Source organism: Myripristis murdjan, chromosome 10, assembly GCF_902150065.1.
Source record: "Myripristis murdjan chromosome 10, fMyrMur1.1, whole genome shotgun sequence".
NCBI classification, from domain to species: domain Eukaryota; kingdom Metazoa; phylum Chordata; class Actinopteri; order Holocentriformes; family Holocentridae; genus Myripristis; species Myripristis murdjan.
Window position 1 is genome coordinate 6461652 of NC_043989.1, and position 17182 is coordinate 6478833.

The 17182-nt window shown below is 42.5% G+C and overlaps 1 protein-coding gene across 1 annotated transcript in view; it reads left to right on the forward strand.

The window, feature by feature from the left end:
• Positions 1–17182, forward strand: part of fat2 (FAT atypical cadherin 2) — a 106182-nt gene that overhangs the window by 40791 nt on the left and 48209 nt on the right. The window contains exons 10-15 of the mRNA XM_030061765.1: positions 99–309; positions 1039–4706; positions 4976–5381; positions 8424–8623; positions 9529–9682; positions 10993–11226. Of these exons, the coding sequence (XP_029917625.1) occupies positions 99–309; positions 1039–4706; positions 4976–5381; positions 8424–8623; positions 9529–9682; positions 10993–11226 (4873 nt within the window). The remainder of the gene's footprint in view (positions 1–98; positions 310–1038; positions 4707–4975; positions 5382–8423; positions 8624–9528; positions 9683–10992; positions 11227–17182) is intronic.

Below are 17182 nucleotides of genomic sequence, written 5' to 3' on the forward strand. Positions count from 1 at the left end.
TGTAATACTTTCTATAATCATAACTTACCATAACTCATAGACTCCATGATCTTGCTTTTCTTGACTTTACGTTAATATTTCACTATCCCCCTCTCTAGGTGCGTGACCAGGAAATCCCAGTCAAGAGAAATTTTGTGAAGGCGGTGATTTACGTGGAGGATTGTAATGACCACTCACCGATCTTCCTCAGCCCACGCTATGAGGCCAGCATCTCCAACCTGGCCCCGACTGGGTCAGAAGTCATCAGGGTCAAGGCGCTGGACAAGGACATGGGCAGCAACTCTGACATCAACTACTCCCTGCACTCTGGTGAGCGGCAAATTGTTAATGTGTAATATTGTAGGTGTAATTCTTTACTATTATTTATGCATGCATGATCTTTTTCAGTACAGCTTGACTTAACACTCTTCCACCACTGGCCGCTTAGCAGCTTCACCAAAGCATCAGGTTTAAGTACCAAAGTTGATGGCACTAAGATGACACTGGTTGAGGGAGGGGGGAATGTTTCTCAGTTACTTTACCTGCCAGGATTTTCTGAGCTTGTAGGAGATTTGAACTGGCAACCCGCTGGTCTCAGTCTCTCATCACTATCATTTTCATGCCTCTCTGTTTACTTCTTGCTTAGCATAACAGTGAAATATTTTGATCTTGGTGTGTTTGTGGAGTTGCTCAGCAGGGAATATTGTTGATGATACATCACATGCACAAGTGCTGAATACTTGATGCACATACATGCATCAAACCAACTGGGAAAATCTGTGGTGAGAATGAATGAGTAAACTTCATTCGCAACTGCCGTTGAGGTGTCCTTGAGCAAGGCACATAACCTTGAACAGGTTTTAGTGAAGCTGCTCAGTTGCCAATGGTGGAAGAGTGTTTGCTCTGGACAGCTCCTAGAGTGAATGAGTCAGAAGAAATGCTCAGCAGACTTGAGCAGGATGGATAATCATTGAAATTAAATAAAATAAATATTACAGCTATGCCGTGCATTTGTCCAGTAATTTATTTGTGTAACATATTTTTCATTTCTCCTTCCAGGGAATATTGACAACATCTTCTCCATAGACCCAAAGCTGGGGTCCATTATTGTGTCTAAGCCTTTAGACCTTCAGCCTCAGGACCAGTTCCACTTGACAGTGAAGGCCACAGACCAGGGCTTCCCTCAGCGCAGTGACCTCTGCTCTGTCCATGTTCACATTCGAGTCTCTGATCAAACGCCACCTGCCTTCCCATCGGATGAGTATTTCACAGAGATCAGTGAATTTAGCACGCCTGGAACACCAGTGGTTACCATCTCAGCCTCCAGCCCAGCTGCAGTGTATTATGCCATTGATAAAGGCAACACCAATGGCACGTTTCACATGAACCCCTTTACTGGACTGATTTCAACCCAAAAACACCTTGACTTTGAGAACTGTCTCTCCTACAAGCTGAAAGTTACAGCCTCCACCATGGCTGGAGCCTCATCCCACACCGCTGTTTACATCTATGTGATTGACGAGAATGACAACGCCCCTGTTTTTCAGCAGAAGGAGTACCTTGGACAGATAAGTGAGTCAGCTCACATTAACAGCATGGTGATGGGAGAAAGGAACACCCCTCTGGTCACCCAGGCCTCGGATGCAGACAGAGACACAAACTCTCTGTTGGTCTATCACATCCTTGAACCAGAGGCCTTGAAAGTCTTCAAGATAGACTCAAGTGTGGGCACTCTCTCTATAATATCACCAGTTGACTTTGAAGCCATGGCTGAATATCACTTCACTGTGCAGGTAAGAGACTCAGGAGAGCCATCGCTGTATGCAGCAGAGCCTGCCAAGGTCACCGTCCGTGTCCTGGACCTGAATGACTGCCCACCGCAATTCACCATGCCAGTGTATGAGCCGTCCATCATCTTCCCAGCTGTCAGAGACACAGAGGTTGTGCGTGTTATGGCCCATGACGCCGACTCTGCCGTATCATACAGCATCACCGAGGGGAATCTTCACAATGCCTTTTCAATTCACCCCAACACCGGAGTCATCACTGTGAGCAATGTGTCTGAGTTTAGGCCATTTTACGAGCTGGTTGTCAAAGCCTCTGATGGACTCTACAAAGATTCAGCAGTAGTCAAGGTGAACTTTACAAACGTAACAGCAAGCAACCTTGGATTTGAGCAGAAAGTGTATTCAGCAAGCGTTACGGAAAACCTAATGACAGTCAAAACTTTAGCAGCACTCAGTGCTACAGGCTGTTACCTAAATGAGCCTCTTTTGTATTCTGTCTTAAACCCTATGGGTAGGTTTACCATATCCCAGACATCGGGTGTACTTGAAACTACTGGCATCCCTTTTGACAGAGAGGAGCAAGATGTGTATGATGTAGTGGTGGAGGTACGAGACATGAGAACGCCACCTAGGACAGCTACAACTCAGGTCAAGGTGTACATAGATGATGTAAATGACAACACTCCACAGTTTCTAAATCTACCTTTTTCCATGATGATATCTGAGGACTCTGAACCAGGTGATGTTTTATATCAAGTGACTGCAATTGACAGGGATCTGGGAGAAAATGGATCTGTCATGTACTCACTGGAGGAGGACTACGGTCTCTTCAGAATAGACCCTGATGTTGGTGATGTATCCCTTCAAAGACCTCTTGATTTTGACGCCCTGAACAAGTATGTGCTGACCGTTCTGGCTACAGATGAGGGAGAGTCTAGTCGCACCATCTCAGCACAGCTCAGTATCCAAGTCAGAAATCGAACCAACCCAATTTTCCAGACTCTGCTTTATCCACTGAAAGTCCCTGAAAATGTACCCCCATTCACCACCATCTTACACGTTCAGGCCAGAAATCCAGAGGGCTATCGCCTCATCTACAATCTTGAGGAGGAAAATGCATCAAAACACTTTCATATTGATTTCAAAACAGGTGTACTGACTGTCACCAACCCTCTCGACTATGAGAGCGAGACCATGCATGTCTTGACAGTTCGAGCTACTGACTCTGTGACTGGAGCTTTTTCTGAGGCCACGATTGAGGTGGAGGTGGAGGATGTGAACGATAATGCTCCAGTTTTCTCACACCTGACTCACACTTCAGAAATCGCTGAGGGGCTTCCTGTTGGCAGCTCTGTCATTCAGCTGTCTGCCTTTGATAGAGACTCTGGGAGAAACAAGGATTTCACCTTCCATCTGGTGAAAACAGAGGGAAATGAGACCGATTTCTTTGAGATAGACCCTGAGAGTGGGTTGATTGTCACCACACAGGTGCTCGACCATGAAAGCACAAATCACTTTCATTTGAAAGTCAAAGCCATTGACAATGGCACTATTCCTCTCAGTAGTGAGGCACATGTTTTTGTAAATGTCACCGATGTCAATGACAATCCACCAAACTTTGTTGAGTCCCATTACGAAGCCACACTGGATGAAATGGCAAAGTGTGGCCACATAGTCATCAAAATCCAAGCTTCAGATCCCGATATCAGGGATCTGAATAATCTAAAGTACAAAATTCTCTCAGGGAATGAAGGCCGGTACTTCAACATCAATGAATCCTCAGGAATCATCTCTTTTTCTAATGTTTGTAAGAGGAATCTGGATCCCTACTACAACTTGACTGTAGCAGTGTCTGATGGAGTGTTTCAGAACACTGCACCAGTCAATATTGATATGATGAACACCAACAGGCACAGTCCCTACTTCAAACAGAATATCTATGAAGCCGAGCTGGCTGAAAATGCAGAGGCTGGGACTCGTGTGATCCGATTGGCTGCCATAGATCCTGACGATGGGCCATATGGCAGTGTTGACTACACCATCATAAACAAACTTGCTGATGAGAAATTTGCAATTGACAATGACGGACAGATTGTCACAACACAGCCACTGGACAGGGAGAATCCCAGTCAGAGAGTCATAGCTATTAAAGTGATGGCTAAAGATGGTGGAGGAAGAGTGGCTTTTTGCACCGTCAAAATTATTCTCACAGATGAGAACGACAATGCTCCTCAATTCCAAGCATCCGAATACCAGGTTTCAATCCAGTCAACTGTAAATAAAGGCTCTCCTGTCATTCAGATCATGGCTTATGATGCCGATGAAGGGAAAAATGCCGATGTCACCTACACTGTGGACGAAGCCGAAGAGGTGACAGAAGACATTATTGAGATCAACCCTTTCACTGGAGTTGTGAGTGTGAAAGAGAGTCTAGTTGACATGGAGAACAAGATCTTCAACTTCAAAGTCAAGGCTCGTGATGGCGGCCTCCCGTTCTATAACTCCACCGTCCCCGTTCAGGTCAAAGTGGTTCCACCTGAGGTTCCTCTCCCAAAGTTCTCAGAGCCTCTCTACACCTTTTCAGCCACCGAGGACATCCCCATGGGGACAGAAATAGGCTATGTGAAGGCTGACTCCGACATGCCTCTCATATACAGCCTGGTGAACGGGAACACAGTCGAAAGCAACAGGGACAAAGTCTTCACCTTGGACAAAGACAGCGGAACTTTGTTGGTACAGAAGACCATTGACCATGAAAAGACAAAGTGGTACCAGATAGATGTGATCGCTCAGGGGAACCACAACGGGACAAACATCGCATCGCTGGTGTCTGTTAACATCCAAGTCCAGGATGTGAACGATAACCAGCCGGTATTTGAAGCAAATCCATACAGGGCCTTCTTGGCTGAGAACATGCCTGCTGGAACCACTGTCATTCAGGTAAGGGAAAGGAAGCTTTTTGTCTGTTTGATACTTTGTTGGTGTTCATTAGGAGAAGAAAAGAGTGTGATAGTGTAATTTGTAGACTTGAGTTTAAACATTTTAAGAAAAGGAGAACTAGAACTTCCTCCTCCATACTCATTTAAAAGAAACTCTCCCTTCATTAGATAGACAACATGTTACATCCCCTTTTATCATGTGTTTTATCAGTTCCAGTTTCTTTACACTAAAATCTAATGCGACCATCACCACATTTACGTAATTCCCAGGTGACAGCCAATGACCCAGACACCGACACCAACGGTCTGGTGACCTACACCCTGGAGTCACTCACTGACGACGTCTCATCGGCAGACAGCGACATCACCAATGTGTTCTCCATCGATGGAGAGAGCGGCTGGATTACGACTCTTCAGGAGACAGACTGCGAGGCCGCGAGGCTCTACAGGTTCAACGTGGTTGCCACGGATCACGGTGGCGACGTCAAGCTGTCGTCCTCTGTCCTGGTGGAGGTGACGGTCACCGATGAGAATGACAACCCGCCACGTTTCTCCGAGGACATTTATCGTGGCTCGGTGGTGGAGAACAGCAGGCCCGGTGATGTCATCGTCTCCATGACAACCACAGACGCTGATGTGTCGCTGGAAAACCGCCTTGTGACGTGTTACATCACAGGTATGTGAGGGTGCGCGTGTGTTTATGTGCATTTGTCTATTTATATGTGTGCAACTGCTTGTGTGTGGTGTTAATGTGTACCTGTGTGTGTAAATATTTTTATCCCTGTATGTGAATGTGTAAATTAGTGTCAGTGTATTCATGCAGTTGTATATGTGTGTGTGAGTGCATGTATTTTTGTCTGTGCACTTGCGTCTGTACTTTAACACATTTGATGAATGTGTCTAAGTTTATATGTTTGAGAGTCTGTGTGTCTGTGTTCCTGTATTTGAATGTTTACTCAGGACATGTGGGTGACGTGTTTATATATTTGTTCATATAGCCTATTTGTACGTGAGTGAGTGAATGCATGTGTGTGTATGTGTGTGGGCATGTGTTTTATCAGCTGTATTACTGCTATGTTTTTTTCTGCTCTGTGGGATTTATCAAGACATTAATGAGGTGAAATGAAATCCATCTTAATCGCCCTCGTCTGAGTCATGTTATTATGATATTCAGCCACAGATTAATCACAAAGAGGAGCAGGTTGACAAGTAGGCAGGACAGGAATACCAACTCGGCACCCTGCAGCTAATGACAACAAGACAGCCTTGACTCAATGCAAATTCTGCATTTTCTTCCAGACCGTCAAACCCAGATTGTTCTAATGGAGCTTGCTATCACAACATTGTTTTTGCAGTGTGGGATGAAGGAATGTTTGCACTGGGGTTATGTACACACATAATAAGTTTAGACTGCTGGTATTGGCCTTTAAATTAAAAGCGGATATTGGAAATGCTCACCGCCAATATTATAAGATGGAGGTGAGGATATGATTTTCCTTGTGGATCTGTAAAACCTGCAGTGAAACTTGCCTCACCCTGCCTTATCCACCTCATCATTTTTTCCTTATGAGTTTCAATAACAGAGTTTTAGTGTCCTTTGATTTAAGAAAATAGCTTTTTTTTAATGCATGTTTTGCATCAAAATTGTCAAAGTTAAAAATGCAGAATATGTGCATAAAATATATTGGCTCTTGGCAGCTTCTGTCTGGAAATGTTTTGCCAGCGGTATTTCCCTTCAAGGACCCATATCAGTTGAGTGCTAGAATAAATATATGAACATTCCTCCTCTGCTGTGGAAGTGTTTCTGTACGTCCTACATCCTGTAGCCTATTTATCCTGCATGAGGGATGCATCTATCCTGTGTTATTACTACAGATGGTCCTTACCACAGTACAGTAAAGCCGAATCTAACAATGGTAAATGGAGGAAAGGTGATGGGGTCACCAAAATCAATAGGGTCTTTCCTCTAGGGATCACTAATGTGCACAGCAAATTTGAAAGGGTTTGACGAAATGGTTTGTCAGTTATCACACTGACAGCCAGGATCTGTGGCCCCAGTTGTGGTGAATTCATAATATCCCCGACATCATTGTTAGAAATAATTAGTGCAGTACAATGTCATAGAAAGCTATAACGTGTCTGTATCAAGTTGCAAGTTCATTCTTTATAACTTTTGACAGCTGAAAAGAATCCAAACATTTTCCAAAGAACTGCTCATGGGGATTCGACATCTGCTTGTCAGTAGTTTCCATAAAAAAAAGAAAAAAAACATTCCTTTGTGCCTTAATACGGCTTAATTGTAACTCTATACCTTGCCCTTATTAAAAATGTGCCTAGTCCCTGCCCTCCCCCCCTGCTTGTTGGCACACCAGCTTGTAACCAGAGCTCTGTTCACAGAACGCAGAAGTCCTGTCCTGACAGTCGTAAACATTGTGCCATATTTCATAATCTAAAAAAAAAGTTTCAGTGCATCTCGTAGATACACTAATATTGTTCATGTGAAGCAACCATTTCATGTAGGTGTTGTTGCTTTTGTATTTTTTTTTGTATTTTTTTTTTTTTTAAACAAAACACGATCAGCAGTCCAGGACCAGCAATCCAACCTAATGATATGCAAAGTAGCATCCCGTCAGCTGACAGCTGATTGGCTGTGGGATTTGTGACGTACCAAATCTAGCTCACCTGAGGTCCATCTTAAGTCTGAATCTCACATTTTAGGGATCTGCCCCAACACCTCCACTTTCAGTAGTGGAGGTGATAGAGGGGTATGAAAACACAGACTTTGCACAGATACAAGTCAGAATCATCAAGGTCAGACAGTTTAGGAGACAGAAACATAGGAGTGGAGGGCCTCTTTAAGTCAGTAAACAAAAAGGAGGTGTCAGGAGGTCTAAGGTGGATGACACAGTGTGATACAGTCTAATGCTGTGATGCAGTCTGTTGTAACACACAGAGAGCCCTTTCAATAAATCAATGTCAGCTGTCAAGAAGACACTCACAGTTACAGTTTTTCAGTCTGCGCAAAGATAAAAACTCTAAGAGGTAACAAAGAAAAAAGTTCAGGCGTGTGAGAATGTGCAGGTGTGAGGCAAATAAACTCCATGGGGCTCTGGAAAATGTCTCGCCCGAAAGGAACATTATCAAAAGCAGCATTACAGGTCAGAATAATGAGAATTGCGCAACGGCAACAAAATCATATCAAGGCTCAACATCAAAGACAGTAGAGCATTAAAGTGGAACATTTTAAAAGATGAATATTATTGAGACAGTAATGGAAAATACTAGATGAAACACTGCCATCAGATCAGGCTTTTGCAATCACTGAGGCATTCCTGTGTTTAAAGCACTCACATGAAGGAGCCTCAGATTGTGTCATAACATTTTCTCATATTGCACATTTCATTGCAATTCAATAATACATTCCTGACAATACTGATTTATACTGTGATGAATGATGCACAAAGTGGTTTTATTTGAAATGTGCGAGCATGAACAGGCAAGTGTCTTTTTTGTTATTTTCTATTATTTAACATATAATACTTTCAGTTTTTAAAAATGCAGACGTTCCCTTTTGAAAGTACAATGCATAAACAGAATATGTGAAATGAAACACTACACCCATGCACTGGATGAGACGCAGTTGCAGACATATTAGTTAATGATGAATAATTAACAATTAAATATTTATAAGTAACTGAGTTTCTGCCCTCCCCTGCAGACGGGGACCTGTTGGGCCAGTTTGCCATCGTGCAGGAGGATGAAGGCGAGTGGGGTTTGATCCTGAAGGAAACTCTCGACCGAGAAATCAAAGACAAATACATCCTGAAAGTCATGGCCACTGACAGACGGTTCGAGGCTTCGGCCACCGTGGAAGTCCATGTGCTGGACATTAATGACAACAGTCCACTGTGTGAGCAGGTGAGTGCTGACCTTTCTGGACGCCTTTGGGTTTTTTTATTATTATTATTATTATTAAAGACTACAAGAAAGTCTACAGTGGCAGGAGTTCACACAGTTTACAATTTGGGTTTCAACACAGTCAGACCCTCCGGTTCATTTACACTGCAATCTGCAGTTCCCAGCCACGCAGAAATGTGGCAACTTAATTTCTGAGAGAAAAACACATGTACCATATCGAGTGGGAGATGGGACGAAGGGGCAACGGTAAAAAAAAAAGAAAAGCCAGAAGCCCATGATGCTACAAACTCACACCTCACCCAGTGACACCAAAAGAAAACCCAGCAGGGCTTCCTAAACCATTTTCAGCCAAAAACCTAAAACCAGATATTTAGCTACCCTTGTTACTGTCATCAGCATTATCAACAAACATATGAAAAAGATGTTGCATCCAGTACTGGATCCCGACATGAGGCTTAAGACACTCTTTGATTAATTTGATATTCAGATATCTGGATGTAATGAGTTAGGCTACTGCATTTGACGACATTAGCTGCAGAAATCTGGGAAGAACAAAAAATGCAGTAACTTCAACTTTGATTCACCTGAAAATGTTTGTGGCAGTGTTTGGTCAGATAAGGATGAGATGATGACAGAATAAACCTACAGCCTGTAAATTACCACATTTTGCTCTGACAAGTGCTTTGGACATAAAAAAAAAAAAAAAAAAATCCATCTTCAAAGCCATTTTCTGAGTTTCATGCGATAAGCGGTCTTGTCTTTTTCAATTGTAGGGGATGAGCGTTCCCCTCCTTAGCAGCTAGTTGATTTGTAGTTTCTGTCATTTCTACGCCACTCGGTAGCTATGCTGAGAAAAGTGCTATGCAAATGGATCTCTGATTATTATTATTATCCCTCCGTTCCAGCTGGTGTACACTGAGGTGGTGATGGAAAATTCGCCCTCCAGCATGTTTGTTCTGAAGGTCTCGGCGTCAGATCCAGACGTGGGTGCTAATGGCCAGATCTCTTACACCCTCCACGGTCCCGACGCCGACAAGTTCCATCTCGACCACAGAACAGGTATCACGGCGTCTGTTTGGGGTCAAAACACAAGAAATCTCCTCTAAGTGAGCTCAGCTGCTTGTTTGAGTTGGCGATACCATCTCTGACACTCCAGCGAATGCTCAGACCTGCAGCTTCTGACGGAAAAGCAGCGCTCACAAGTGGCACAGACTCTCTATTGTGACTTTTAAATTTTTTGAGTAGCCCAGTGACATCCATCACACTTTATTTTTGTCATAACAATCCATCTTCCCCCTATCAATGTCGGCTAAAGCCCTTTAAGATATCAGGCGGTGTTGTCTCATTGTTGTCTCGTGTCATATACCAGCATTAGCTATGTCTGGATTTTTTGCTTGGGGTAACTCACCGGCGGATAGTATTGTGTGTTAAATGATACACATAAAAATGAAAATGTTTATATATAAGCTTGGTTGTTTTACCCATAACACATACAAAAATTAGCAGCATACCTTATACTGCCTTGTCTAATTATCAAATCTAAAGATCAAATATTGATGAAAATCTAACAGTTCTGGAGAGGAAATTAGGAAGAAAAACTATTTGAATATAAACAGAGCAAAACAAGTGTTATGTAAACATCTGACACAACTGACAATTTCAGCACTGCAACATTCCACCTTCACAATAGAAGCCTGTAATAGACAAGTTGGGAGAGTGGTAATCAGTGGTTCATATGATGTGATGGGTGGAAAAAAAAAAAAAAAAACTTGGATGGTTGCGCTAGCTGGAATTTTGATGAACGCCTATTTGTAGACAGACTTATTCCGGAGGCAAAATTAATTTTATTTTTTAAAGTTAATTTTTTTTGTTTGTTTTTTGTTTGGGGAAAATAGTCTCAGTTTGAGTATTAAAATTAAATAAAATGGGTTATTTTTTCTGTTAATGCAGTCTGAAGCATTGTGGAAAAAAATAGCATATGATATAATGCAATATACAATACACCTTGAGTTAAAAAAAACAAACAAAAACAAAAACAAAAAAAAAGGTTTGTGGATAAATTATCTTTATATGCTTTTACTGTATCCCAAAGAGTAATAAAATATATTAGAAAAAAAAAAAAATAGCAATTTGCCTGTGTCTGCACAAAAGCAACTTCCATTAACCAATCAGGGCTGAAAACCCCATTGCTATCATCAGCTTATTTTATTTTTGTTTTTTGTGGCCGTCATCAGTGAGGATGCGTTCATATTTTGCCGGTTTGACAGATGAGCTCCTGTGCTGTCGAGTAACACCTTGACTAACACGGTGAAAGGTCATTTTCTCATGCCGTTCATGGTAACTTTAATCCTCTACTTTCCTTTCCCCAGGTGAGCTGTTCACCCTGGCTGTCCTGGACCGGGAGAGGGAGGTTGAGTACAACCTGGTGGCCAAAGCGACAGATGGCGGTGGTCGCTCCTGCCAGGCAGACATCTTGCTGATGATCCAGGACATGAACGACAACCCACCTCGCTTCTCCTCCAGCCACTACGAGGTCACCGTGTTCGACAACACGACCGTGCGGACGCCCATCGCTGTCATGTACGCTAAGGACCCAGACACTGGTAAGCTGCTGTACATGATGCTACGAAGTATGCAGTGTGATTTGTCAGATACAGGATCCCTTTTTCTATTTCATCCCCAAGTGAGTGTTGCTCTCTTGTTGTCAGAAGTTAGAAGGAAGATGGAAAAACAGTTTTATGTCATGTATGTTGTTCCATTGTGTAATAATCAAGAAAGAATTGTCTGCAAACCTCATGAATATATGCATGAAGGAAGACGTTTACATCTCATCCTGTTGTACATTAGGAGTAGGAATCACGGGGTAACTGGCGATACAATACTAGCATCACGATCCAGGCGATACATTGTAAGATAATCAGCTGCTATGCATCACGATATGTGTAACTGAAGCAGAAAAGTGCTGGAAAAGGCAATAAGCGAGAATCAGTCGTGTTTTAACATGCACAGCAGCTGCAATATTAATAATGTATCACAAGAGGAAGTATCGCGATATATCACATTATCCCACTGCAGCTGTGCACAGTGTTAATGCAGGATAGACACATGACTTTCCACTCAAATGCACTTTACTGTTTGTCGTTACTACCTGAGTGGTGGCAAGTTCAAATCCCACACTGACTGGGAAAATCTGTGTGAGTGAAGAGACAGAGAAACAATCTCCTCTCAGTGTACCAGGGCCTCAGAGTAAAACACTTAATCCCCTGATGCTCAGTGGCCTGATGGAGGACGCTGTGGTTGTCCTGCGCAGCTCCCAGGTGTGTGTGTGTGTGTGGTCTGTGTGTGAAGTGGGGTGATGCTGAGAAAGAGCACAGCGCCCAGTCAACCTAAGATAAAATCCAAGCCCTTAAAGCATGTCGAAGGACCACAGTAAGGATTAGGTAGAGGTTAGGGGTAAGGTTATATTTAGATCAAATAGAATTTAGGGTTAGAATTAGATGAAAACTAGGGTTAGGATTTAGTTTAGATGGAATTGAGGTTAAGATTAGGTTAGAGATTAAGTTTAGATCAAGGGGTTAAGGTTAAGGTTAGAATTAGGTTGAGGTTAGGTTTTAAAATTAAGTTTAGATTAACGATCAGGATTAAGGTTAGGGTTAGATTAAAGCTAGGTTAGAGATTAAGTTTAGATAAAAGTTTGAAATTAAATATTAGGGTTAGAATTAGGTTTAGACTAGGGTAAAGGTTATGTTTAGATTAAGTTAAGGTTAAGATATAATATTAAGTTACAAGGTTGAGATGATAATATAAAGAGATACCACTATGTAATATATAATAAATATAAATGGGGTAGACAAAAGCACACGATATTAGAGAGAAAGATATATATATATATATATATATATATATATATTATTTTATATATACATGCATACACACATATATATACGTATACATACACACACATTTATACAAACAAGGAATCTTTTCAATTTTAATAGAAAAATTTCAGGCAAGACTCCAGCTGAAATAAGTGCTTTCAAGGAAAGACCATAAGTCCCACAATATTAAAGTTAGGGGACATGGTATTCAAAAAGTAATCACACTTCACAGTTTTATAAGGATTAAACATGCTTAAGTGCTAAATGTAGAGAGGTCTCTCAATATTTTGTGTGCTGCTACTATGATACCCCATTTATAAGATAGCAATAACGCCAATTCACATAGTAATATCTAGCTATTTTTTTGTATATGTATATCTCTTATGTACACCCATAAATATATAGACCTTTTTATTTATTTATTTATTTATTAACCAATTTAACAACCAAGCAGCATAATCAATGAGTAAATAAATTAAGCCATTAGATAGTTCAGCAATTTTTTAATTTATTTTTTAACCCTTTCCTTGAGCCCTACCTTTTCCTTTTTATATATAAATATTTAACACCTCCAACAAATATCCACACAGCATACAACATCCATTAATTCTATTATTTGTCTTTTGTAAATTAAATATGTGGCAAACATGTTAGGGTCAGCTTCAGGACCTGTACATTGAGGCACATGGCGTGGGAGGCCCAGCCTCTATCTCCTCAGGGTCAACGGCCTGCACATTGTCCAGGGGCTGCTGGTATGGCTGCTCCTCCCTCAGGAACTGAAACCCCTTCGGGACCTGTACATTGAGGTGCACAGGGATAGCCTCGTGGAGCTTCCAAATGAGCATGTTGAAGACCTTGGGCAAGGTCAATCTAGACCTTGCCCAACGTCAGATCTGCAGAAGCCGCAGAAGCTGCAGATCTGCCTGAGACATGACCTTGCTCATGTCAGACAGGAGGGTGTGCAGGTGGTAGTAGTCCACATAATCACCGTTCATGAGTAAGCCGACAGCACTCACAAAGGTGATCATGTTGACTCTACCGTGACCGTAATGTAGGCGGCAGGAGAGTGAGCACCTTGGGGATCCAGGGCATCCCATGGTCCCTGTATTTTTCCAGGGCCCTGGAATAGGTCATGGAGCTGAGCTTAATTTCCTGGCACACGTTCATAGTTGCCTGGGCCACCTTGCTGAGCGGCAAGGGGGCCTGGTCGCCGTGGTGGAGGTTGACGAAGTCCCTTGCCTTCCACCACACCTTCCGGGTCCCCTGAATGTCCCGGAACTTAATGGCTGGGAAGAATGTCAACCTGTCTGCCAGGAACCCCTGCAGCAGACAGGCGTGTACACATCTTTCCCAGCGTTCAGAACCAGGACACACGCTCTGCCAAAGGTGTTGGGAGGGGGAAGCTCTCCTTGTCTGCCAGGTCCTTGCAGAACTCCTCCAGGAAAAGTGCCCCAACAAGCCTCCCAGGAGGGTTGCTACTTCTGAGAGCTGCGATAGGGAGCGGACTGGAGGATGTCGCCAAGCAGGACCCGGATCAACGCTGACCCGATCACTGCCGGCGCTGCCCCAAGGACCTGGCAGAGAGGGAAGAGCCGCTGGATCCTGGACTCCTGGGTGGCGTCCCTGGTCCAGTGATGCAGCCGTGGCAGGCTCTCCTCAGAGGTGGCACTGTTGTGGGGAGCTAATCCCAGGAAACCCCTGCGCTGTGTGACGCTTTTGTCACTGACTGAGCTGGTCCCCAGACCCAGCTCAGTCAGTGACAAAAGACCTCCACCAGGTGATTTCACTGGTTACCTCACCTTGTATCAGAAAGGAGGAACTAATCAGTGAAATCACCTGGTGGAGGTCTTGGTTGGAATGAAAACCTGCAGCCTCTTGGCCCTCCATGGCACATGATTGGTGACCCCTGATTTAAGGCATTTGTTGTTAATGCACAAAACTTTAAGTGATTTAAATGATTAGAATTTTCAGCTAATGTAGCTGCAAGTATCCACACAAAGGAATCACCTATCCACTGCAATTTTCAAGTTTTGTGAATCGACAGGCTCTGCATCTTATTGACTTTTTCTCCATCTTTGATACCAAGCGGTCATTGCTTCACCTGTCAATCAAACAGTGTGGGTGGGACTTGCATTTTCTGTTGATGGAGATTGAGTGCTCTTTTGTTTAGTCCAAAAAAACTGGGAAACGTAAAATGTATAATTTGTACAGTGGTGGATTTCTTCCCATGAAAGTGCTACCAGAAACCCACTGTTTAGAGCAGCAAGTGTAAAAGGCATTGTGTTTTATCAGTGAGTGATAGCAAAATGGGACATATGAAAATGTCATGGATTACAGGTATTACTCTAAAACTGTTTACACAAACCCTTTTTGCTCAATCCAGCTTTGACTAGAACAGTGACTAATGAATGGTGCACGGGGCAGCGGAGACTTCCCTGCCCGCCCTCGTATTTCCTGTGAATCACACGGCCATAGAACAGCAGGGCACAGTTTATTGTCTCGCTCAGCTCTGAACATGTTGCGACAGCTTTTCAGTCACATCAACACCGGTGTATGTTAGTGCGTGTATTTGTGTGTGTGCGCGTGCATGTGTGGTATTGGTGATACGCAACACAATGAAAGCCTAATGGACAGGCTTGAGTTAGGGTGTTTGTGTGTTTTTGCTTGCGTGTGTGTGTGTGTGTGGTATCGCTGAACATTTTAAAAGACTAATGGCTCAGCTTGTCCCAGCAGAGTTCTGCATTCTCCAAACGCCCACCTGATACTGTTTCTCTTTACCCTGTTTTGGTTTGTGGAGTTGGACGTGGGTTATACTGTTTTTGTTTCTGTCTGTCTCTTTGTGATATATCTCAAACGATTATGAAAAGTCGTGGAATGATCTTTGTATTTGCTCGCGCTCTGTTGGCCATCGTAAAAAACGTCTCAAATCGGCTTAAAAGCGTCTAAAATTTGGTTTTGGTGTGAGTTATGAGCATGTCCTGAACCGAACGCGCATGGAGGAAATAATTAACTTGGTGAAAATCTGATGTTCAGCTGCCACACTGACAGCCATTGGTGGACGTTTGCACTCCACTGAGTCCTAGTCATTCTTTTTAATCATTTTCCGCCATTTCATACATAAAAAAAGTATTTCACAGGATTTTTTTTTACACCCATTGAGGGATGTGAACTCTAAGCCTGCAGGGCCAGTGCCTTACTTTACTCATTAAGTTTGTAGATGCGATTTTTTGAGCTTTAAGTTAGTTATTCTGTTTTTTTTTTTTTTTTTTTATTAGCTGTGATCAAATTTAGATTCCATTATCCATTTAAGTTTTTATCTTAGTTTGCTTTAGCTTAGGCCAACTTTGACAAGTACAGAAGTAGCCTAGATAATAAATTCCAGCTACTTTCTCCCCCATACCTTCAAAGATATTTAGACATTTTAACAAGTCCATTATGTACAGTGAACTCTTCAAAATGCTAAAAGTAATGAATAAAATAGAATTTAGTTGAAAAGCAAAATCAAAATGTAGTATTAAGTAGTAAGTGCTGTAAAAACTTGACGTAGAGCTTTCTTTCTTTCTGTCTTTCTTTCTTTTTGCCTCTCTTGAATTGTTAGAGGCCTCTTGTTTATCTCACCTGCACAAATGAGTCCGTTTGTAGTTTTTATCACCGACATTGATCACTTGTGTTTATCGCTTCTGTGTTTTATCACCGAATACTCAGCTAATCTGAACCAAACTCTTCCGACTGAAGTCACGCTGACCCCCAGCTCAGTGCAAATTCCCAGTGATTAATGTTTTATTTATTTGTTCCCTTTGATAATTGGCCGGTCTAGTCGTTGGAACAGTGGAATCAGATAAAACTCAATGGGAACAGACAGTCTGTGTTAGCGCCGTCTGTTCGCTACCAGTGGAGGTGTGCGCAGTGTTTGATCTGCCATTCAAAGAGGAGTTTCACACACACACACACACACACACACACACACACATCCATGCACAGCTGGGCAGGGAGACAGGAGCCGACAGAACAGGTCAGCCACTCCTTCAGATGTGCACCCACTTGTCTGTGCAACTTTCTCACAGTTGACAATAATTCATTGACTCACTCATGAGTTGGCATGTTTTTTTTTCTCTTACATTTAATTGATGTGCCAAAATAAAATGAAAATAAAAAAAAAAAAAAATGAAATAAAATAAAATAAAATAAAGTAGTGCAGAAAAAGAGGCGGCAGGTGGTACAAAAGAAGAGAAAACAAGGCCAGGTTCCATAAAGGATATATAGACCTTAGACATAATTATGGATCAGTCAATTAACTGATCAGTTTGGGTGTGATCTCTCACTCTGTGGCTCCCAAGTAGAGCTGCTGCCATCATCTTTTGGGTTTATAATATAGGAAGATCAGCCAACTGGGCTTGTAACATAAAACATACACTGAAGCTCGGCATCAATGCAACATAGAAAGACTGAGAGACATTGAACGATAGATGGATAGACAGGCAGATTGATCAGGAGATCAGCAGACAGACAGACAGGTATCTGTGCGTTCACACAGCGGAGTGTCAGCTGAAATGCGTCATATCACCCGCTGTTTTGATTTAAAGTCACTTCTCACTTCAAAAAATCTCAACTTTTTTATCTTTTTTTTTTTTTTTTTGGTAATCCTTGTCTCCGCTGATATGTGGTGTCGGTGCGTCTCCCC